Source organism: Natator depressus, chromosome 2, assembly GCF_965152275.1.
Source record: "Natator depressus isolate rNatDep1 chromosome 2, rNatDep2.hap1, whole genome shotgun sequence".
In the NCBI taxonomy this organism is placed as follows: domain Eukaryota; kingdom Metazoa; phylum Chordata; order Testudines; family Cheloniidae; genus Natator; species Natator depressus.
This window is the reverse complement of record NC_134235.1, coordinates 58,013,070-58,037,133: the sequence shown is the minus strand read 5'-3', so window position 1 is coordinate 58,037,133 and position 24,064 is coordinate 58,013,070. Positions and strand designations below refer to the sequence as shown.

Genomic DNA, 24,064 nt, shown 5'->3' with positions numbered 1-24,064 from the left:
GTGTTGGTTTTTGTGTTTTTTGCTAGTTGCTTGTCAGTTTCTTTTTTGGCCTGCCTAATTATAATTTTGCACTTTACTTGCCAGAGTTTATGCTCATTTCTATTTTCCTCAGTAGGATTTGACTTCCAATTTTTAAAGGATGCCTTTTTGCCTCTAACAGCCTCTTTTACTGTGCTGTTTAGCCGGGGTGGCATTTTTTGGTCCTTTTACAGGTTTTTTTTGTATTTGGGGTATACATTTAGTTTGAGCCTCTATTTTGGTGTTTTTAAATGGTTTTCATGAAGCTTTCCGGCATTTCACTTTTGTGCCTATTCCTTTTAATTTCTATATAACTACATAGGTGCTGGAACTAGGGGTTCTGTGCTGCCCACTGCCTGGCTTGAGGTGGTTTCCATCATATACTGGGTTTACGGTTTGGTTCAATGGCTCTCAGCACCCCACTATACAAATTGTTCCAGCTGTATAACTAGCTTCCTCATTTTTGTGTAGTTCTCCTTTTTGAAGTTAAATCCTACTGTGGTAAGGTTTCTTTGATATTTCTCACACACACACACACACACACTCTCTCTCTCTCACAAGGATGTTAAATTGAATTATATTACAGTTGCTATTATTGAGCAATTCATCTATATTCACCTCTTCCATCAGATCCTGTGCTCCATTTAGGATTAAATCAAAAATCGCCTCTCCCCTTGTGGGTTCCAGGACTAGCTGCTCCAAGCAGCAGTCACTTATGGTGTCTAGATGTTATACCTGCATCCTGTCCTGAGGTGATATATACCCAGTCAGTATGGGGATAGTTGAAATCCACCATTATTATTGGATTTCCTTTTTTTGTAACCTCGCTAATCTCCCTGAGCATTTCACAGTCACCATCAACATCCTGATGAGTGTTGATAATATATTCCTACTACTATACTCATATTGTTCAAGCACAGAATTTCTATCCACAGAGATTCTATGGTACAGTTCGATTCATTTAAGATTTTTACTTTATTTGACTCTATGCTTTCTTTCATATACAGTGACATTCCTCCCACTGACCTATTCTGTCATTCCTGTATATTTTGTACCCTGGTATTACTGTGTCCCATTGATTATCATCAAGTTTCTGTGATGCCTATTATATCAATATCCTCATTTAATACCAGGCACTCAAGTTCAGCCATCTTAGCATTTAGATTTCTAGCATTTGTATACAAGCACTTATAAAATTTTTCAATATTGATTGTCTGCCTTCATGTGATGTAATTGAATGGGATTCTTTTTTGTTTGACAGTTTCTCTTCCATTTTTACCTGTAGTTTATCAACTTCTAGTCTCTCCTCTTTATTAGGATATAGAGTATCCCATCTAATAAATCTTCTCCTAAAGGATGTGTCTGAACTGTGTGCTTCTCCATACCTGTTGTCTTTCCCCCAGCCCTTCGTTTAAAAACTCCTCTGTGAACTTTTTAATTTTATATACCAGCAATCTGGTTCCATTTTAGTTTAGGTGAAGTCCATCCTTCCTATATAGGCTCCCCAGTTCCTAATAAACCTAAATACCTCTTCCCAACACCATTGTCTCATCAATGCAATTCTGCGTGTCTAACTAGCCTTGTGTGTGGAACTGGAAACATTTTAGAGAATGCTACCATGGAGGTTCTGAATTTTAATCTCTTATATAGTAACCTCCGTTTGGCCTCCAGGACCTCTCTTCTACCTTTCCTATGTCACTGATACCTACATGTATCACAACCACCAGCTCCTTCCCCGAATTGCACATACGTCTATCTAGATGTCACGACCTTTGCACCCAGCAGGCAATTCATCATGCAGTTCTCCTGGTCATTACAAACCTATCTGTATTTCTAATAATCAATTCTCCCATTACTATTACCTGCCTCTTCCTAATAACTGGGGTCCCCTCTCCCAGAGAGGTATCATCAGTGCGAGAGTATACCACATCATCATCTGGAAGGAGTGTCCCAAATATGGGATCATTTCCCTCTGCTCCAGCTTGATGTTCTCCTTCCCTGAGACTTTCATCCTCCTCAACAGCGCAAAGGCGGTTAGATTGGCGGTGGCACCACTTTCCTGTGTCCCTGACAGTGTCCTCTGTGTACCTCTCTGTTTCCCTGAGCTAATCCAGTTCAGCAACTCTGGTTTTAAGAGCAATATCTGAGGGCCATATATGCAAACATATGCTACCTGCCCTCAAAGCAGTACATGTTGCATTGAGTGCAATAAACTGGATAGCCCCCGCTCTGCTGCTGGACCTCTGCCTGCATTATTTTTGCTTTGCGGGGTGGTTCGAAGATTTTGGGTTTTTTGGAGTGGGGGAGATTATTGGCCTAAGATTAGAGTATGTTTGTTAGGTGTATCTGCTTCTCACACTCAGTCTCTAAACTTCATCACAATACTCCCCTGTTCACTAGCTCTTCGGGTAGCTTAGGAGTTGGCTTTTCAAACCCCTGTTCTCCCTGAGTTAGCCCTGCCCACTTATCGAGGGATCCTGAAGGGATCAAGGATCCGTAGAGAGCAGGCTATAGCCTCATTAGTAAGCTCTCTGCCTCGCCTACCAGCCTGCTTGGTCATCACACAGCCCCCAGAACAGAGCACACTATAAACTTTAATCAGGCAAGCATACAATAAACAAGCCAACAGACTTCAAACTCAACCTAAGGGTCATGTAGTCTCTCTTTCTTCAGCTCCCTTTCAGAATTCCCATTTGCTGCTTCTGTTTGCTAGCTCCAGTAATTAAGGAGGGAGTATTTATATATAAAACACCATCCATTGGTGTTTGTGTTTTAAAATTGGAAATATCTGATACATACCTTTGTGCATTAAAAATTTACTTTCAGCCATAGATATGTAGTGCAATAACAGTACAAATGTATGACAGAATATTAAAATATTACAATTGTATATTTAAAAGAAAACCTTACATCATCAATATCAAACTGAAGGTTAACTGTTGCCTGAACAAATCTCTCCCTAGATTAACTTTATTTTAACCCCACAGCATCTATTCTGCCCTCAGAGCCACCTATGTAATTTCAACTGAAATCAATTAATAGGGTCTTCCCATCATCTTCCTTTGGACACCAACCAAATAGCAAATGAGTACATGTTTAAATACTGCATCACTTACACTTCATTCTGTCTCCCTTGTAACTTACGGCATTTCACCAATAAATTTTACCCCAAGGGCTGATTTGACCCATGGGATTTAAATTGTCCACCAGGATACCATTACCTGATGTCACACCTATCTCCACTGCACTATCAAATCCACTATTAAACATGTACCCTCCAAGTCTAAAATTTCACAGAGATACAGTTTTATATTTAAATCTCCTCCTGACACAAAAAAATTCAACGTCTCCAAAGTGAGGATTGTGAAGTTCAATGTTTAAGTTCCAACTCCTGAGTTGGGTGACCAACAACATCAAATTCGGCACTGGGCTTATTTATTTTATGGGCCTACATCTTCTACCATCTGCAACACACTACCTTCCAGCTCTGGTCTTGTGGACAGCAGAGGATTGAATCTTGCAAGAATCCTGCACTTGTAAGGTGGCAATCTGATGCCAGTTAAAATGAACTGAGCCAGCTGACAGAATGGAGAAGATGGTGCAACTGAATGCATGTGTTTGCATCACATGTATGCTCATGAACTAAAACCAAGCTAGTAGGTATAATGTCATAAGTAAGGCTAAGTTTTTGTCACCCATATTTTTAGTAAAAGTCATGAACAGGTCACAGGCAATAAAGAAAAATTCATGGGAGCCTGTGACCTGTCCGTGACTTTTACTAAAAATATGTATGACAAAATGGGGAGCTGCAGGATCCCCACACCACCCAGGGGAGCCTGGCTTGGAGCTGTAGGGTCCCCCCACCGCCCGCAATGCAGCTCAAGTCATGGAGGTCTCTGGAAGTCACGGATTCTGTGACTTCCGTGACCTCTGTGACAAAATCATAGCCCTAGCCATAACTCACCAGCATTGACTGTGTTCCTTTATTACACACCTGACACTGGGAGATGCAAAATGTTGTATTTTCTCTTGAGTATTTATAGTTTGGAACTGCCCTAAAGTAATATTGCAGGTTTGGTTCCGTTTTAAAAAATGGTCTTAAGGCCTGTATAATGAAATTAAGTTAGGGTAAGCTAGAACATTTTTATAGTCATATAAGTTTCACTGATAGTCACTAGAGAGGTGCCACTGAATACAGACATGAATTTTGTAGTAAGTTTGTAAAACTTTTCTGGCCTTAAACCAAAGAGCATTTTATGTAGTCTGTACATGCATTTTATGTATATCTCATGTATACTTTTACATTAGGCTTTCAAATGACAGAATTTCATTTTATTTTGCTTCATGTTATCATATCGATATCAAATCAAAAGCTTGTCTGTTTGTAATGCTAAGAGGACTCCTGCCGTCAATCAACCTACAGATAATATTGTAGAGGAAATTAGAATGTAGCTTGTTAGGTGTAGTCTGGTTTGGCTCAAGTATCTATGTTCTCATAAAATAAATATCCCTCAGACCATACATTTGTAAAGGTCAACTTTATGGCCAGCTGCAGAGTATGAATAAAAACACATAAGCCGGTAAGAGCTCAATAGAAGTGTCAGATGGCTAGCCAGAAATTGACGGCCAGATCCCAGGCACCCACTAAAACTCAGCTAAAATTATAATACAGCATAATAACATCACTCACTAAACCTATTGATTTCAATGTAACTTCCCAACAATTCCAGCAATAATAAGGCATTGATGATGAATAGTGCCTGCTGTCTTGGCTTGTCATTCTCCAAATAAATGATCCATGTTCTGTCTGCTCTAAAAAAAAATTTTGAAAGAAGTTCCTAAAAATAGATACAGTAACTGTTGCCAGTTTGGTTTACCACGTAATCATCTTATTTTGTCAATGTTGCTTTACTTTCTTTTTGTTCAAAAGAGAGATACAAATATAAATCTCAGAAGGGCAGCCGTGTTAGTTTGGATCTGTAAAAGCGGCAAAGAGTCCTGTGGCACCTTATAGACTAACAGACATATCGGAGCATAAGATTTTGTGGCTGAATACCCACTTTGTCGGATGCAACAACGAATATAAATCTCTTCCAACTATATAATATAGTTATATATAAACAAATACAAATCTGTTACTGGCAATTACAGGGTTAAAATTAGGGACATGATGAATACCCAGTCTGGCTCTGATTTGTACACAAATCCAGGGGTATTTCCCTGATTCATCCTTACACAAGTCAGGTTTCAGATTAGTGGCTATCTAAAATGGTAACCACTGGTCTTGGTATGTGGTGGCTTCCTCCTGCCACTACAACCACATCAGCCCAGCACTGCTTCTCCACCTGCTCCTCATTGCCACCCTTTTTGGGATCCCAATTCAGCCATGCACTTAAGCACATGCTTGACTTTAAGCATCTGAGCAATCGTGTTACCTTCAATGGGGCTACAAATAAACCTAAAGTTAAGCACATACATAAGTGCTTTGCTGAACTGGACCTTGTGGGTGCTCTTCCATCTGTTCCTTACTCCAGCCTGTCCCTGCTCCTTCACCCAACTGTCTTGGTACCCAGAATCCCACCTAGCTGACAGAAACAGAGATGCAGATGAGTCACCCAGTGATTCCTAAGAATCATCAGGAATTGTCCCTCCCTTGTTGAAACACCATCCTGTATATAACATGCCAACCAAAAGTGATGATAAGGAAAACTTTATCATTAGAAAAAAGAAAAGGAGGACTTGTGGCACCTTAGAGACTAACAAATTTATTTGAGCATAAGCTTTCGTGAGTTACAGCTCACTTCATCGGATGAATGCATCATACATCCAATGAAGTGAGCTGTAGCTCACGAAAGCTTATGCTCAAATAAATTTGTTAGTCTCTAAGGTGCCACAAGTCCTCCTTTTCTTTTTGCAGATACAGACTAACACGGCTGCTACTCTGAAATTTGTCATTAGAGATACTCCAAATCATGAAAAAATAGCATATTTTAACAATAGATATGTAGCTTTTCATTTAAACAGAATGCAGTTTTTCCACATTTATAATTCCCTCTAATTTAGTGCATACATTTATTTTTGTCCATGTCAGGGAATACTTTCATTTCAGTAATATCACCCTTCTCAGCTTCATTTTCGAAGAAACTGTATCTCTGTTTTATTTATGCTATGCAGTTTATCAGAAACCTCTAAAACCACGATGTCAGAATGAATGTCACCTTTCTGAATCATTTATTCTATTTACCATATCAATTCAGGATTTATATATTCTAGGGCAAAAAACCATAGATTATGCATGAATTTAGCTTTACACTTTTTCCATAGTTCCAGCAATTGTGGTCCTTCTTCTTTCCAAGGACTCTTGCATGTCCAATACACTGTGGTCTAAATTCAACCTTCTGTTGGATGTTTTTGACCCCAGCGTGGCTTTAAGTCTTAAGAATCCTTTGACCCATTCGGAATATCATTATTATTGGTATTGCTATTGTAACTTAATGGGCAAATTCTATCTCTGCATGTCAGTGGGTGCTATTCGGGTGCATCTGTGGGTGGATTTGACTTTAAGCCTGAACTTGAAGCATTCCTTTTAGGTTATTCAGCACACATTTGATAGAAGATCAGAGAAGAATCTGTACTGATGATGTTGAGTCTTAAGTGCTGGCAAGGATATGTAGAAGATCCAGTAGAGGTGGTTACTTAGGTTATGTATGTTGTTTGGTGTCCATTAACAGACTCAACATGCGACCTAAGGGCATATGCTTCCACTATTGACTTTCTTCCAAATTAAAGTAATCTTTAAACTGTCAGTGGGAAAGTAAATATCCTTAATGGAAAAATTGGCAAATAAATATGATTTCCTCATCTATTCAGCCTGACCCTAAAATATCTATTCTTTAACTCTATATTTTGGAAGCTAATTTTGGGAACAAATGGTTACCTTTTTTGGTGGTAAAAAATGGGTTGAGGTTCAACTTTTTGAACAATACCTTCCATGCATTTCTTGCATACTTTGCAGTGATAAATAGGGGATCATTTTTATTATGCAATTTTAAATGTCCCTAAGTCTTCTGTGAATCATACTGTTTGCAAATGTTATTTCTGTAGGGTTGGGTTTTTTTCCGTCAACTCACTGCTTCAATACTTCTGCCCCCCATCAAAGTAAATAAAAATATCAGGGCCTGTAGCCTAGCGCTTGTGAGCAACCCTACAATAATAAATTCGGTCGTACATGTATGATGGAGGGAAAATATTTTTAATAAAAGAACAGATCTGACACTAATTTCTTAGAGATTATTTGTAAATGTAAGATAAAAAGCAAGTTTAAAAATTATTTAAAATAATCTGTTGATTTCTTTTTAGCCTACAATAAATAATATTTAAGAAATACAAAATAAGTGAATTTCCACACCATTATGAACACTGAAGGTGTGATACAGATCAACAGAAGAAATTTGCAACATTAGTATTATAGATTACTGTATATCAATGTTCCTGAGTCAGTGGGCTTCAGAACCGTGAGTGATGTGATTTACTATATGATCTATAATAGGCAACCAGGTGAATTTTAACTTGATAAGTTAGTGTCTAACAGTGGTACCATCCTAACTAGGAATGTAGGAACCTGGGAAGGTTTGTTCATAAGATTTGGCAATCCCAAATTTGTCTTCCCTGTGCTCTATTGACAGAGGCCATCTTGGGGAGAGCTGCACCCACTTTCTCCTTGTGTGCAATATTTGTATCGTGGTAAAACATCACAATGCAAATTAATATTTATATACCAGTCGTGCCCAGACACCTCAGTGAAGATCAGAGCCCCCTGTTTCCATTATGGAAATTCATAGGAAGAGGTGTCCCCTACCCCTAAGGATTTATCATATCTGCTGAACCTGATTTTTCAGTGTTCTAGTTCAGTTCAGCAGACTAAAATGTGGCTAGTATATTATATATTTATTATTGCCAGCTAAGTACAGTACAGTTGGCAGTACGCTGCACACCGTTACCACTTGAAACGTCATGGTGAAAGCTGAAATGGAGCTCAGATCTTCCTACACCAGTAGCACAATCTGTCACCACTTGAGCTAAAATAAAACCTCCCTTAGCTATTAGTACTATAGCACCTGTGAGACACAACCACTTCTGGTTCTGTCCAGCAGAGAAAAGGGGTACACAGCTACCGTTCACTGCACTATTTCTACCCATACCATTTTATATTAATCATCATCAATACTAAATCATCCTTGTATAACAGGAAGGTGAAGGGAGTGTGATCTTAAAGTTGCTTTCAGCTGCACTCTTTTCCCCCCTTACTTGCTTTTTCTTGAATACCTCCAGCCTGAAAAGCAATATTCAAAGTTGCTTATTCAAGGGAACATTACAGAAATTGGACAGCACCTGTAAATGCAGTGTAGCTGTGTTATAGTTCTGGTTGCCTGTTTTTCAGGGGTTTATAGCTTGGTTATAAAACTTGTCTATATATTTAACATTAAAGTGTCTAGTGCAAATGTGCAGTAATTACCTTTCATAAAACTCTGAGCATGCCTACTGCTAAGACACCTTTCACAAATTGTCTAATTTCCTCCCTATGTGATAGGCTGCAGCAACTCCCTTGGAGCTGTCACAGTCTATTAGGTAAACAATGTTCATTTTAAATACTTCTTAAGTGGGGTATTTATTGTGCAGTAAACCACAGTGACTCAGCCTGAGTGTCTATATATATTTTGTGCCTGAAGTATATTGAATAAAGACATATAACTTAATGTTGAGGTTGTGGTACAAACCAATAAGAATTTGGAAATTCAAAGCCCAGGCACAGACACTGCTGTTAATTCATTCACAGTTGTCTGTCTTGTTATCAGAGGGTGTAAGTTAAGATTGGAACTAGGCCGACACTAATATAAAGTTAAAGGATCATGTACTCAGAGCCGCTTTTTAGTTAGTGCATCTGGTCCCCTATGCCTTTCAATTTACCCAATCAGGGACAAATTTTGCCCTCAAATGCAAACTCATAACTGCTAGTGAAGTCATCTGAGGACAAGATTTAATGCTCAGTTTTTTTATTGCTCTTTAACTGTAACGCCAGCACCAGCATTCTCATTGAGGCATGTGCATCTGTTGTCATGCAGCTGAATTTCAGCTCCTGAGCAGAGCCAAGTAACTGCCACTTATTAGCAAAATTCAGTTCTTTTATTATCTCTTCGTTCTCTAAGTTGCCATTGCATCTTCCAGCCATGTGAAGGAGATAGCTCTGCAGAGGCACCAGCAATCCATGGTTGTAGACCAAAGCATCTCAGCTCCATGTACAGAGTATGGGCCAGTTTCCCAGCTGATGTAAATTGGCATTGCTCCCTTGAAATTGATGTATCTGAAGATATGTCCTGTGTTTAAAGACTCCATGAAGTCTCAGGACTCCATCCATAGTGGGATGGTGCTGAATATCACTCCTCTATCTCCTCTGCATTCACTTCAGTGGTTAAGTTGAAGGGCAGGGGAAAAACATGAAAGGAGTAAAGATATGTGAAAGTAGGAAAGAAATCAGAGAAAGTAAGTGAGATGAGGAATAAATGAAGTGAGACACAGGAAGGGAAAAGGGAATGAAAAAAGGTAGAGAACTGTAGTTGAGGTAGAGAAAAGAAAGCTGTAAGTGGGAAAAGTATTAAATTAAAAGAATGAGAAAGAGAGAAGGAAATAAACATGAAAAAATAAGAAAACATATACAACTTTAAGGTTATCAAATGAATGTTTCATTTGTGCACGTGCCTACATTTTGTCTTTGATGTAACCTTGATGGAGAGATTGGGGATCCAGAGACCTAGCTTGAGGTTGTGAAGCCACGGTAAAGGACATCTTGGTGTTCCTTTGGGGGAAAGGTAGAGGGAAAATACATTGATCATAGCTTTCTTCTTCTGCTCATTCATGCATTGTATAGATCTTAAGACCAGAAGAGATCATTATAGTATTCTAGACTATAACAGATGGTCAGTTCATAGCTATTCTGTCTTGGATTTGGGATCACTGATAATAAGAAAATTCCATTGTAGAATTCTAAACTATTTCACACTTAGATACCCTTTTAATGAATAAAACCATTCAAGGGAAGCTGTGAAATACATTTCATACATATTTCATCCAAGAGTATTTATCGATTAAATCCATGCATAGACAGTTTAAAAAAAAATTAGATCCTATTAAGAGGTGGAAAAGACTTACTAGAGCATTGAATCAACCTCCAATGGAGGAAGTAAGAATTACAGCTACTGCTATATTTGATCTTAGGGGGGAAAAATAATTACTCAGAATTTTTAAAGAGTACTACATGTGTAAATAGTATTAAAAATAGAGCTCTGTTTTTAAATGTGTGTTTATATCTAATAGATATAATAACTCCTCTGGTGCAATCCTATAAATATCTATAATGATGGCCACACTCTTCTACTATCGTAGGAACCATTTAGAAGTAAACCTTGAGGGGTAAATGCAAATGATTATGGCTCTTGTAAGCCCCTCTCAGTAGGGATTTATGTGAAAGTGTCCATACAATTGTAACGTTTTAGAAGACAAGCAAATACGTACAGGCTTTTTCTCTTTCAGATATAACTTACTGTAACTGGATCAGTCAAAGTAAAGTAAATATATAGAAGAGATGATTTTCTTATTGGACGTAGGATCTTTAGCACATCTCATAAAGCTGGAGTGAGCTGTCACAGTGCTGTGATTCATAATCAGTATTTGAAAACATAAGTGAATAAAGATGTGCTGCGGTTATTAAACTAAGCTGCAGGCGACTTCAGGCATTGAGCTTTTATTAGCAAAGTTGGCTATTGTTATATGTAGGGTATTAAAGAATATTTGACTTAATGTCTTTTTTCTCTTTTGCATTGCTGTAAACTGTAGGGCTGTTGTTTTCCTGGGGGCATACATGGAGTTCACTTCAGGAGTTGTTTTAGTTGTGTCCTGACCACAGCAGCAGTGGCACAATAGGATACTAGTCAGGTATTTAAGTTTAACATTCAGGCTGTTTCCTTCACCCTTCAACCACCGTGGGAACACCTCAGAAACGAGTGGAGCAACCGTTATTTGATGGAAGGAAGAAGCTTGTGTGGCTCTGCTGTGGGCGTGGGGCTGAAGGATTCCAGGAGGAACTGCATCCACTCTCATTTTGCCAGAAGGATAGTTCCCAGTAAGAATACATCATTCTGAGGGAATCCTCAGGACTCTTAGAAAGACATGAAGGACCACTGTTGGCGGAGAAGTCCGGGCATTACAAAACAATCAGAAAATAACTTTACTGTTAATGCAGTGTGTTTAGAATCATAGACTATCAGGGTTGGAAGGGACCTCAGGAGGTCATCTAGTCCAACCCTCTGCTCAAAGCAGGACCAATCCCCAATTTCTGCCCCAGAGCCCTAAATGGCCCCCTCAAAGATTGAACTCACAACCCTGGGTTTAGTAGGCCAATACTCAAACCACTGAGCTATCCCTCTCCCCCAAAATTCAAGATTCAAGAGTATGTATTAGTAGTACTCATAACATCATGTTGGAAGCTCTATATAAGATTCTGCTAATCAATCCTCAAAGTATTGTCCCCATCTTTCTGATAGAGATGTATTAAGGCCACAATTTTCAAACACTGAATTAAATTCCTATCAAAGCACCTAACTGAAGAGGCCTGTTTTGTTTTGTTGTTTTTAAGATGCCTTTAGATGTTCAGCCGCCCTGAAAATCAGGCCAATTTTATTTCTGTACCTAACTATGCATTTAGGTATTTAACGTGAGGTACTAAAGCTTGTGAACATTTTGACTGAAGGGCCTGCCTACACACTGATTTAGAAACAGATATTGTTAAATCAGTGCAAGACCCTAGTGTAGATTCAGTTATATTGACATAAAGGGGATTATATTGATATAGATTGTTTCCATAAATTCACTTCTCCATTGACTGTGTCCAGAGCACTGCCAGCCCATAGCAGGGCAGCTCTCAGTCCCTTGGCCACAGTTTTAAGCAAATGGTACATGATAAAAATTTACCAAAGTAAGATGATTAAAATAAAGCAACCTGTGGCAGTGTAGTTGTGTGTCTCCTAAAAGAAGTGGGCTAAGAGTTTTAAATATCTTTCTCGAGTATGGCATTTTAAGACTGATAATGGTATGTAAAGGAAGTAAAGGCCCAACTGCTTTCTAATATCCAAATGAGAAACCAGTGGAACCCTGTGCAAAAATCCAGGTGGAATCTTCCACTTGGATTCAAGGCTGTTGGCACTAGAACCAAACAGACATTGTGCAGACCAGCTGGAAGGAATTCTGCTTTCTCTAATTCCTTCTTCCTCACTACGATACTCCCAACATGTACAAAGCTGGCCTCAGCAATTCCCTTCCAGACCAAATTGCTTTCCCCTCAAGGCTGGTATAAACAGCAAGTCAGAGGCATCCAGATGAGAATGTCCATGGTCACACTCTGTCTACCCTGAAGGGTCTTCCCCTCCCTTCTCCAACAGGCTGTATATGAGTTATTCTGCACAGTTTTGGCATAGTCTATTAGAGCATGACTGGGGGTGTAATACACTTGCTGTTTCCTCTGTCCTTGTACATAAAACATGTGGAGACAGCAATGTTTGTGTCCTGTGGCTGCAGGATTTTGAGTGGATACACTAAAGGATGCAGGTCTCGACACTGGCCTCTGTTAAGGGAGTGAGTTAATAGTTTCATGCACTGACATAAATCAAATCAGAATTTGTCCCTTTTTCATAGAATCCTCTAATTGACCTGATCTCAGACTTTCTCTCTCATCTACATTTTTTTCCTGATTCATGTTAGAAATTCCAAGTCACAGAACAAAGAAACAAAGTTTGTATTTTCAAAGAAAAAAGAGGGGAGGGAGGATTGGTGAAAACAGCCCTTACAGCTGTACTCTGTGCCTGAGTAAACTAACGCTTTTTACTTGCCCTTTTCAAGGATGTGTTTAGTCTAGATTCCCTTGATTTATATATCTTTTTTGGCTGGGTTGTATTTTTTTAATGCAGATTTCCAATGATTTCATTCAAATTCATGTTTGCCTAGGACGATAGAATGTTTTGAGACGAAGGTGAGTGAACTTAATCCTTACAATGTTTTCCTCCTCAAATCTTCATTTATAGAATTGTTTAGCCTTCAAAGGCATTCATTGCCTGTTATGTGCTACAAAAAGAATCCGAAATAGACAGAGCTTGGAATTGCATTGGGAAATCATCTTTATTTTTCCTCTCACAGAAGTGGCAGTGCATTGAGGATTCTTCTGGCAAGCTTCGAATTCACAAGTGTAAGGGATCCAGCGACATGTTCGCGATCAGAAAGAGAACACGAAGCATACACTCCCAGGGATACAGCAATAAAGACAAAGAATGCATCTGTGCAGATGCTGATTACCGAACCAGCAGGACCCAGAGAAAAAATCAAAGACAGTTCATGAGAAACCCCAGTGCCCAAAGTAGGTGATCTCAGAGCTCTTAGATACTCAGGAAAGGGGGCATTGGGTTAATTGAGCGGTGTTTTACCAGCAAGGAGTTGTTTTCACCTGGATATATGATGAATGCACATGTAATTTGCAGTCGGTACTTGAGTAATTACTGCTTTAACAAAAAAATCAAAGCTACCAGAATCTGTTATCACGATAAGAAATGTTATTTAGGCCAGTTTGTAGCAATGATGATGTTTTGGTGCCACCTATTGTATGGGTTGGAGATAAAACCTGCAGAGTAAATTACAGAATCTAGGTAATTATTACAGGCATAGTAGCCTGAGCAAGCATTTTCTTTCATCACTAATATTCAGTTAACATGTTCGGATATTTGCAGTAGACTTTTTTTGTTTTTTTGCATCTCAAACATTAAAGCATTCTGATTGCTGTCAAAGTGAAAGCCTACTCACCTGAAGTTTTTAAGTGCCAGTAAAACAGCCTGCTTGTAACTTAATGAGTTAGAATCTAGTGCCCTCTAGTGGAGTGTGATGTAAAGGGAAACTGCCATCAAGTTTTAAAATACCAGTGCTTAATTTTCTGTGTTAAGCACTGAGAAAACATAACTACTTTGAAAAGCGGGTGTCAATTAATATAAGAATATAAGAGTGACAATACTGAGTCAGACCAATGGTCCATATAGCCCCATACCCTGTCTTCCAACAATGGTAAATGCCAGATGCTTCAAAGGACATGAACAGAAGAGGGCAATTATCAAGTGGTCCCTGTCGTCCAGTCCCAGTATCTGGCAGTCAGAGGCTTAGGAACACCTGGAGCATGGAGTTGCATCTCTGACCATCATAGCTAATAGCCATTGATGAACCTATCCTCCATGAACTTACCTAATTCTTTCCTGAGTTTATTTTGGCCTTCACAACACCCCCAGCAACAAGTTCCACAGGGCGACTGTGTGCTGTGTAAAAAGAAAAGAAGTACTTGTGGCACCTTAGAAACTAACAAATTTATTTGAGCATAAGCTTTCTTGAGCTACAGCTCACTTCATCGGATGTGTGTTGTGTGAAGAAGTACTTGCTTTTGTTTGTTTTGAACCTCCTATTCTATTTGTTTTGAACCTCCTAGTCTATTAATTTCATTGGGAGACCACTGGTTCTTGTGTTATGTGAAGGAATAAATAACACTTCCTTATTCACTTTCTCCACACCATTCATGATTTTATAGAATCATAACCCTCCCTCAGTCAACTCTTGTCTAAGCTGAAACGTCCCCGTCTTTTTAATCTCTCCTCATACAGAAGCTGTTCCATACCCTTAATCATATTTTTTTTGCCCTTCTCTGTACCTTTTTCAATTCTAATATATCTTTTTTAAGATGGGGTGACCAGAACTGCTTGCAGTATTCCAGGTGTGGGTGTACCATGAATTGATACAGTGGCATTATGATATTTATTGTCTTATTATCTATCCCTTTCCTAATCGTGCCTAACATCCAAAAGCTTTTTGGACTGCTACTGCACATTGAGTGGATGTTTTCAGAGAACTATCCACAATGACTCCAAGATCTCTTTCTTTAGCAGTAACAGTTAATTTAGAATCCATCATTTTGTATGTATAGTTGGGATTATGTTTTCCATATGCACTATTTTACATTCGTCGACACTGAATTCATCAGTCATTTTGTTGCCCCGTCACCCAGTTTTGTGAGATCCCTTTGTAACTCTTCTCAATCAGCTTTGGATTTAACTATTTTGAGTCATTTTGTATCATCTGCAAACTTTGCCACCTCATTGTTTACCCTTTTTTCCAGATCATTTATGAAAATGTTGAACACTTGTCCGAGTGCAGATCCCCAGGGGACACCGCTATTTCCTCTCTCCATTCTGAAAACTGACCATTTGTTCCTACCCTTTGTTTCCTGTCTTTTAACAAGTTACTGATCCATGGGAGGACCTTCCTTCTTATCCTATCAGTGTTTAGTTTGCTTAAGAGCCTTTGGTGAAAACTTGTCAAAAACTTTCTGAAAGTCCAAGTACACTATCTCTACTGGATCACCCTTGTCTACATGTTTGTTGACCCCCTCATAGAGTTCAAATAAATTGGTGAGATATGATTTCCCTTTACAAAAGCCATGTAAAGGGCTTAATGAAAATATATATTCTGTTTCTTCACTGAGATCAGCATTTTCCATCTTCTCATGTTTGGTGTGTTTTCTATTCTAACACTCTTGCCAAGAGTAGCTGGGTTCAGGTAGCCTGAGTCAAGGACAGACTGTATTCCACTGGGTCTAGACAGCATTGTGGGTTATGGAATTTACATGAAATTTTGTGTAAGCATACAAAAATTTTACAAAAATTACAAGAGGCTGCACGTATATATGATGTTGCAGAAAAAATTATGATACTATATTGTATTATTTCAGGTATAGCCTGTGATGATATAATTAAAGCCTGTAACATTCTTCAGAGGACAGAAGTTACAGTTGTGCATTCAGCCATAACTTAGGCATTTCCTGACTTTGGGGTCTCTAATTGTTCAATCTAAGTGTTGCATTAATATAGTTTCTTGTGTTTAATAATGTTATACTCCAATGAACTCCATTAGAATTGACTCTTGCTGGCTAGAATCAGCATCATCGGTACGTCATAAGCAATCAGCTACTGGAGCGTCTCCTGGAAAACTCTGTTTTTGCAGCAGCAAGATCCAAGTTCTGTCCCCACTATCAAAGTAAAGTTACAACTGGCCATAGTGACAGCTGTGAAGCCCTAGAAGGCCATGGATTTGTTACAATACAAATCCTTGTCTTTCCAGGCTATCTCTAGAGCAATAATTGTTGCAGTCATTTCCTGCAGCTTATAGGTTGTCTTCCTATGCATGAAAATTATCTTGCCTCATTTTTCACTTCATCCCATCTTTTTTCACTAATAAACAAAGCTGGCAAGAGACTAGAACTGTGATTATTTTCAATTCAGACCTGAGGCTACCTCACATCTTCCCACAGAAAAAACACCTGGGAGGGGCCAGGTCGGGGCAAAATCTCTCTGAGATCCAATTTGTGAAGTTCCCTTCAGTCACCCTCTGTTGGGAGGACTTGGGGTGTAGGGAGTCAGAAAGGCACAGGTTTTGAAGTCCGTGCCATTTCTGATTTCTGAGAGCCAGGAGCCTTTCTAAAGAGACAGCCAAGCTAGGAGCTGTACTGCAGAGATTGCTTCTATTCTGCTAGGGCCCCTTCCATCAGGAGCTGTGCTGCCGTTGGCCGCTCAGTAACAGCCATGAAGTGGACGCAGTGGAAGTATTGAGCCGTGAGCTTTATTACTTCCCACCCAGCTATCGGTATGGAAATCTGTGAGCAGAGCAGGCTCTGGCACGACAGAAAGGAGCACCTCTTCATCCCCTGTCCCAGCCTAACCTCTTGCTTCAAATCCCCTCTGAGTTCCATCCAAGCTGCATACAGTCTGAAGGGCCTGGTGATTGTGGGGCACAGTGTAAGGGCAGCTCAGGCCCCAGTTTTTCAGATTTCCTACTGATAAGATTGGAATATTTCCAAACTGTATATCAGTCATTTGATTAATAAAGATCATGGGAGGAGTTTGTAGTCTTGCAAGGGTTTGTTTCAGTTCACCCTGCAAATCTTTGCCTATTCCTTCACTCTAGACTATAGGTTTTTACATCAGAGAGACTTTGTAACTGGTTTTCTCTTCTGAAAGGTGGACATCTTCACTGACTTAGTAGGACACTTTTTTAGAGCTGACAGCTCTAAAAAAGGTATCCACTGAAATAGTTTAGGTGAGGATTATGTCATTTGAAAAAAATTTTAAATGAGGCTCACTATCAATGCTTCCAAAAGATTCTTACAGAGAGGTTTCATGTCATTGTCTCAGAGAAACTAGCAGAAAGCTTGTGATATGATCTGCAGTATCTGTCACTCCATACCTTTTCAGAACTCTCCAGGAATCATTTCATCCTATGTTATACTACAAGTTAAATGAGAACTGTTAATGACAATAGTAATTTTACATATAGTGTTGCATATCAGACATGGATTTTGAGTGTTGAAATACTTTACCTATTCCATCTCATCCCATAATGTTTGCCAAAATCTCCCCATACAACACCACACTAGCACTGGACTTTTAACATATGTATAATTAAATGCCATTAGAGTTTTGTTACAAAAGATGGTGTCTCTTTCTACCATTTCAAATGTGTTGTTATCTATTGAGTAATAGCAGTGTGCTCAGCACTTCTGAAATTTACAGGAAAAATTTCCCCCATCCCATTGATCTTACAAACTTACTCATGTATGAATTAATACATTGCTCGGTGTGGGTGTGGTTGGGTGGGTTTGGGGAGGCCAGGGGTGGAATGCAGCATGGTGTGATGTAACATATAGGTTTTATCAACATGAGTTTGGGATAGCTACATTGCTCACAAATGGGGAAAAAAGTGAGTTGTGGAGGTCATCCAAGGTCAGTTCAAATAAATTTTTATACCATCATGTATTCCATGTATGCCACGTGTCTAACAGTAAAAAACTAACCAAACAAAAATACCTTAACAATGTTTTCGAAGGTATTTAACATGTTATTTGGGAGGGTTTTTTTAATGTCTCCATCTTTAAAGCCAGGTGTCTTAGTTACCATGAGTCCACCTGTACAGGACTTGCAGCAACCCATAAAAACTTCTGTATTTCTATATATTTCTATGTTTAAAGTTGTGACATTTCTAAGTCCAGAGTCTCAGGCCCTTCCAGGGGTAGAAATGAGTGCCGGATCCCCATGAGAGTGGGAGAATCTTGTCATTTCTAGCTCTGCAATGCAGCAAAATATCAGAGTGCCATGATATGCTTATACCTGGAAAAGCCATCTCAGCTACATAACTGAATCTTGTCCTTTTAATGTCTAACTTTGAAAGGAAAAAGTGCCACCATCTCTTAAACAAGTTATTTTGGACCCCCTGCACCCTGATTCTCAGAAGTACTGAGCTCCCACAGTTCCCATTGATTTCAGTTGAAGATTTGGTTTCTCAACATGTCTGAAAATCAGGCCCTGGTTGTATAAAGTTGAATACATAAAAATTACAGCACCCAAAGTAAGAGGCCACTTCTTCAAATTTGGACCTTAATTTGCCAAAGATTGTCAAGGAAGTCTTTGCAAAGCCATAAATAGATCTGAGATCTCCAAGTTTGTGCTTTGTTACAAGTCCATCCTTCTTGCCCTTTGAAATTTGCTGCCTGTTTATGAAATCCATTTTTGTATATCTATAAGCATGAATATGTTTTCCTCTCCTGTTGCAGAATACAAACCACGATTTGTTCATACTCGCCAGACTCGGTCCTTGTCTGTGGAATTTGAAGGTGAAATATTTGACATAAACCTGGAGGAGGAGGAACTACAAGTGTCACACTCCAAAAGTATTAGTAAGCGCCATGACACTGAAAATGAGGAGGATTCAGAAGATAGTGATGATGGTGAAGAAGAAGAAGAAATGATAGCTGATGGCACCAATGCTGTTGGCCAGCCTGATTCTGTCAGAGTGACACACAAGTATGAATGCTTTATATTGTTTTTCTTAAAGTAAAATTTCTCCCACATTTTGCGTTTTCTTCTTTATCCTTTTCTTTGTGTTTTTCAGTATTTTACAGTTTATATAACACAACACAATAATATAATAAAAGAATGATTTTATAATTTTGCCCTCTCCTACACAGGTCAAGCCAATGGGATGAGTTGTACCTTTGTAAGTGAGGGCAGAATTGGGCCTAGCGATTCCAACTTTCCTAGCTGTGTGTATTAATGTACAGACTTGGCACCAGAGACTCAAATAAAGCAAATTAAACCTATGTACAACTGAGTAGAGATGGACAGCAAATAGTTTTCCCATCCTGCAAGAGTTTTTGAGATTTTAAAAAATTTCCCATCTCAAATCAGAACAAAAAGTGAACATCTCAAAAAATTTTGCAAACCAATAATCCAAAAAAAAGGACCAGGTCAATCAAAACATTTCATTTAGATAATTTCATAATAGTTCATTTCAATTTTGACCATCTATATTTTTTAACCTTTTTACTATAAATTAACTAACGTTTCCAACCCAGAAAACGAAACATTTTTTCAAAAGTTTTTCAAATCTGGAGATTCATCAGAACTGACTCTTTTCCACAAACAGTTTTGGGTTAAACAAATCAACACTTTCCAATGAAAGACTGTTTTATCAGAAAATTTCCAACCAGCTCTATAACTGACAACTCACTTTCAATGACAGGGGTTGGAGTAGGAGACTCTGTACACCTTTTCCATCTCTAAATCCTATGGGTCTATGACTTTCCATTTTCTTCTGAAGCAGAGGCATAAGGAAATCAAATTGAAGCAGGGCAGGTGAAGGGTGTGTCCCTAGAGTCTCAGAAATACACAGTTAAGGAAGTTGTGTGAGAATGTCAGTAAGGGAAACTTTGGGAAAACAGTATGCAGATATTCTGTATCACAGCAAATTGATGAGGCATTAATTCATTACTTTGGACAATCATGTCCCATTCTTACCAATTGTGTGCTCATAGATGGGGATTCATGGTAGTGTGCCGAGATCGTGAGGAAAAAACCTACCTCTCTGCAGCTGGTGGCTGTACAAGCAATGGCAATTCTGCTTAAAGGGAGATTAAGAATTTGATGGAGTTTTATACTTTGGTTTTGTTTCTGATTGGACTGAGAATCCCCAGCATGTTAATGGTGTTGCATCTTAACATAGCAGGCACAGAGCCCATGCCAAGAAGGAGTTTTCTCCATGTTGGAGAGAAAACAGATGGAGGCAATTATTTGGGACTACTAAACCAACACACATCCCTGGCTGCCGTTGTTGAGTCTAAATCAGGGGCAGCCAAATCATGGCACCTGAGCCACATGCAGCTCTTTTACAGTTAAAGTGCGCTCGTGGACCCCCCCCCCAAACACCCCTCCCATTCCCCACCTACCAGACTGCGGGATGGGGAGCCGGGGTTTCTGCCCTACGGCGGGGTGGTAGAGCTAGGGGCTTCTGCCCATCATGGAGAGGGGGGTCTAGGGACTTCAGCCCCATGGGATGCACCTGCCAGGGCTTGGGGTTTATCCCTTAGCTCCACTACCCTGCCACAGGCAGAAACTCCAAGCCCTGGCAGGTGTGCCCAGCTCTTAAACTTCTGAAGACTATAGTCTGCGACTCAGAGGGTCAGTAAGTTTGGCCACCACTGGTCTATTTTATTACTTATCAGAGGGCAGAGTACAACTGGAAAACTTTATAGGGAGGAGAGGACAGGAAGAGACTTTGGAAGAAGGGGGAAGAGGCGAATGGGCACAAGGAGCGCTATTGATCTCTCTCCGCTGTTCTGTTAAATGCATCTATAGGTGTTTTATTCTTCCAAATGACACCATTCACTGTGAGAGGGAACTCTACCAATCATCCAGAGCCTGGAAGGACCACAAGGCCTACATTGATAAGGAGGTTAGAGGGATTTCAAAATCTATTCTTAATAAAGATTCTAAACTCTGATGTCATCACAGTGTAACTCTGCATATAAATGTGCTTTGCAGATTGAAGCTCTCCAAGATAAAATTAAGAATTTAAGGGAAGTGAGAGGACACCTAAAAAGAAGAAAACCTGATGAATGTGATTGTAGCAAAAAGAGGTAAGAAAAATTCACCTGAAGCACTGTTTTCCTTACTGATTTACTTTACTGAACTCATGAGCTTTTATACAGTGGGAAAGATTTAACATTGGCTACTGTAAGTTTAATATCCAGATATGGATTCAAGCTGCAGAGTTTGGATCCAGAGCCTAAATTCCTCAAAATTTGGATCCAGGATTTTGCTTTAACCCATTCTACAAGTAGGAGCCATCATGAATGAATTAAGATCCAGATCTGTATTTTAGCATTAGGTGTGTTTGGATTCTGGTTATATATTTTGACCCATCTCTATTAATAATGTTGATATAGTATGTGCTCATATAAGTCATTTCTGCTAGTGAAATAAAACAGACTGTACATTCAACTAAAACAATAATAGTATCTATTTTAAGTGAGAACATAAAACAGATGGTGTACTTCTGTTTTGCTTTGACTGCAGAAAATGAATTAAGTTTTATCCAGTCATGAAAAGCTGACGTTTTTAATATTATCTGTAGCTATTATAACAAAGAGAAAGGGGTGAAGGCCCGAGAGAAACTGAAGAGCCATCTTCATCCATTCAAGTAAGTGTCGTTTTTCCCTTTGCCATCAGCTGGGCATTGTTTTATTTTGCTTTTTAGTAACTGTGAAATATCAACGATGAGCCACAGTCCAAAACGGCTGTTGTCTGGGGTACCAGAAGCTGGCAACTTTTGACTGGCTGCCCAACTTGAACCCTCAGAAGTTCAGGACGGGCAGTGGGAAATTAAAAACCGTGTCACAAATCCCACTGAAATGGATGAAATGAATCATTCTGGGGACTGACTGACTTGATAACCTTTAGTTGGGTCCTTTACTTCCTGTACTTGATACAGCATCTATCCAATTTACTTGTGATGAGAGCATCTTCTCACAATATTAAGAGATATGGGGTGGCGGGGGGGGAGAGAGAAAGACCACCCTTAATTAGGCTCCCTATCTGGTACATAGTTTCAAGCATTCAGCCTTTTAAAAACTCAAATAAACATAATTGTTAAAGCCCTTTTCAAACAAATAGAAATTAGTCTGTGTGAACTACAAATTGCTTCCCCTCTGAACAGAGAAGCAGCACAGGAGGTGGACAGCAAACTTCAGCTATTCACAGAGACCCGCAGGAGAAAGAAGGAAAGAAAGGGGAAAAGACGCCAGAAGAAAGGAGATGAATGCAGCCTTCCTGGACTTACGTGTTTTACCCATGATAATAACCACTGGCAGACAGCACCGTTCTGGAACTGTGAGTATTTCTTACCTCCACGTGCAGACTTTAATGAGGTTCATTCTCCTGTCTCATGTGATAATTTCCAGATAGGACAGTCAACGAGGGCGTTATTTTGGAAAGCAGGCACTTACGTTCCTGACACAAAATGCACACAAAGAAGTAATTGCCGTGTAAAGAAATTAATGAAGAACTTCACTTGTAGTTATTATTTATTTATACTGCAATGTAAATACCTAGAGGCCTCAATTAAGATTGTAGAAACACAAAAACACAAAACACAAAAAAGACATGTTCCTGTGCTTTTTTATTACCATCTATTTGGTTTTGTTCCTCTTCTTGTAGACCCAGATGTCTAAATATTTCAGAGGACTTCTAATTATGCTGTTTTATGATCCTGAAAAGAGAAAAAAAGGTTCCATTATTTCCTGTCTATATGCACATTTATTTTCCCACCTACCCATATAATACTGCTTGTAAAATTCTGGTAAATGACTACTTCATTTTAACAGGGTGAAGTAGAGTGAGGATGAATACAGTGGCTCAGATTTAGCTGTCATTTACACCCATGCAACCCTGTTGATTTGAATAGGAGTTACATGGAGCGTCAATCAGGACAGAATTTAATCAGCTGAATTTAGTGTTTAGTTCATTGAGAGCATAATAATTATCAGACTCAATGAGACAAAAACATAAAAATCTGGTATCATGGCTCTGTGAACAAGGGGAGACCCAAAAACTATCATAATCTTCACATTAGTTAATGTTATGCCAAAATTTGGCAGGAGGAAGGAGGATTTTTTCCTTGGCCCTTAGGGGTCATCTCCTGACTTGAAGGAAGAGAATTTATTGATAGTCCATGTAATTTTTATCTAGGCTAGTACTATATCAAACATTACATTTAAGGAATCTACAGGACTTCCATTATAAACCATTGTTGTCAGTTGTGTGTAACTGTCTGAAAAATTCTGCTTTGGGGGCTGAAAGTTTCAAGGTTTGATCACAGTACAAAGGGGATTGTTTATTTGTTTGTTTTTTCTTGAAAGTTTAATCAAAATCCAATAATTCTTTTCCACAATTTTTAGGTGTTTTTTTGACATGTATAACTTAGGAATAGCTGTTCTATAGAAGCTGAAAATTGTCAGGTGGCTAGACCTCACTGAGACCTAGGGACAGATACTCAGCTGGTAGAAATTGTCGTAGTTGCATTGACGCTAACATTCTGCCCTTAGTCTTCAGACCAGTTTGCTAAAGAAAAATATTGCAAACTGTGGAAATATAAAAATTGGGTTTTACATTTGTAGTGATATTTTGCACATTTGTAATACAAAGCTGCACTGAGAGTTTTGATGGGGTAAGAATTTAGCATAAATTGAGTAATGACTTCTGGTTTTAACCCAAAGTAATTGATTGATCTTTTTCTTATCTTTTCCTCAGAGACAAAAACAAACAAAATCAAACAAACATAAAAAGCAGGGAAACTGAATACAAAAGTTAGTTAATGCTAATTTTAAGGTTTTGATTTTAAACACTCTGAAATCAGGAAAAGATAAACATTAACATTATCATCGTAAACTTAACTCAGACATTGCACATATAGAATATTTTAAGTTAGTAGTTATGCTATTAAATATAATACGATTTATCCCTCTCATTCTGCTACACCATCATATTTGTGTGCTGGTTCCACTCACCTCAGAGGGCTGTGTGTCAGT

At 38.9% G+C, this 24,064-nt stretch overlaps 1 protein-coding gene across 8 annotated transcripts in view; it reads left to right on the top strand.

Moving 5' to 3' along the window:
* SULF1 (sulfatase 1) overlaps window positions 1-24,064 on the top strand; it is a 178,097-nt gene that overhangs the window by 125,311 nt on the left and 28,722 nt on the right. For all 8 annotated transcript variants that reach the window (XM_074944260.1, XM_074944257.1, XM_074944254.1 and 5 more), the window contains 6 exons: window positions 13,261-13,477; window positions 18,755-19,004; window positions 20,835-20,931; window positions 21,021-21,115; window positions 21,613-21,678; window positions 22,195-22,367. In XM_074944260.1, coding sequence (XP_074800361.1) covers window positions 13,261-13,477; window positions 18,755-19,004; window positions 20,835-20,931; window positions 21,021-21,115; window positions 21,613-21,678; window positions 22,195-22,367 — 898 coding nt within the window. The remainder of the gene's footprint in view (window positions 1-13,260; window positions 13,478-18,754; window positions 19,005-20,834; window positions 20,932-21,020; window positions 21,116-21,612; window positions 21,679-22,194; window positions 22,368-24,064) is intronic.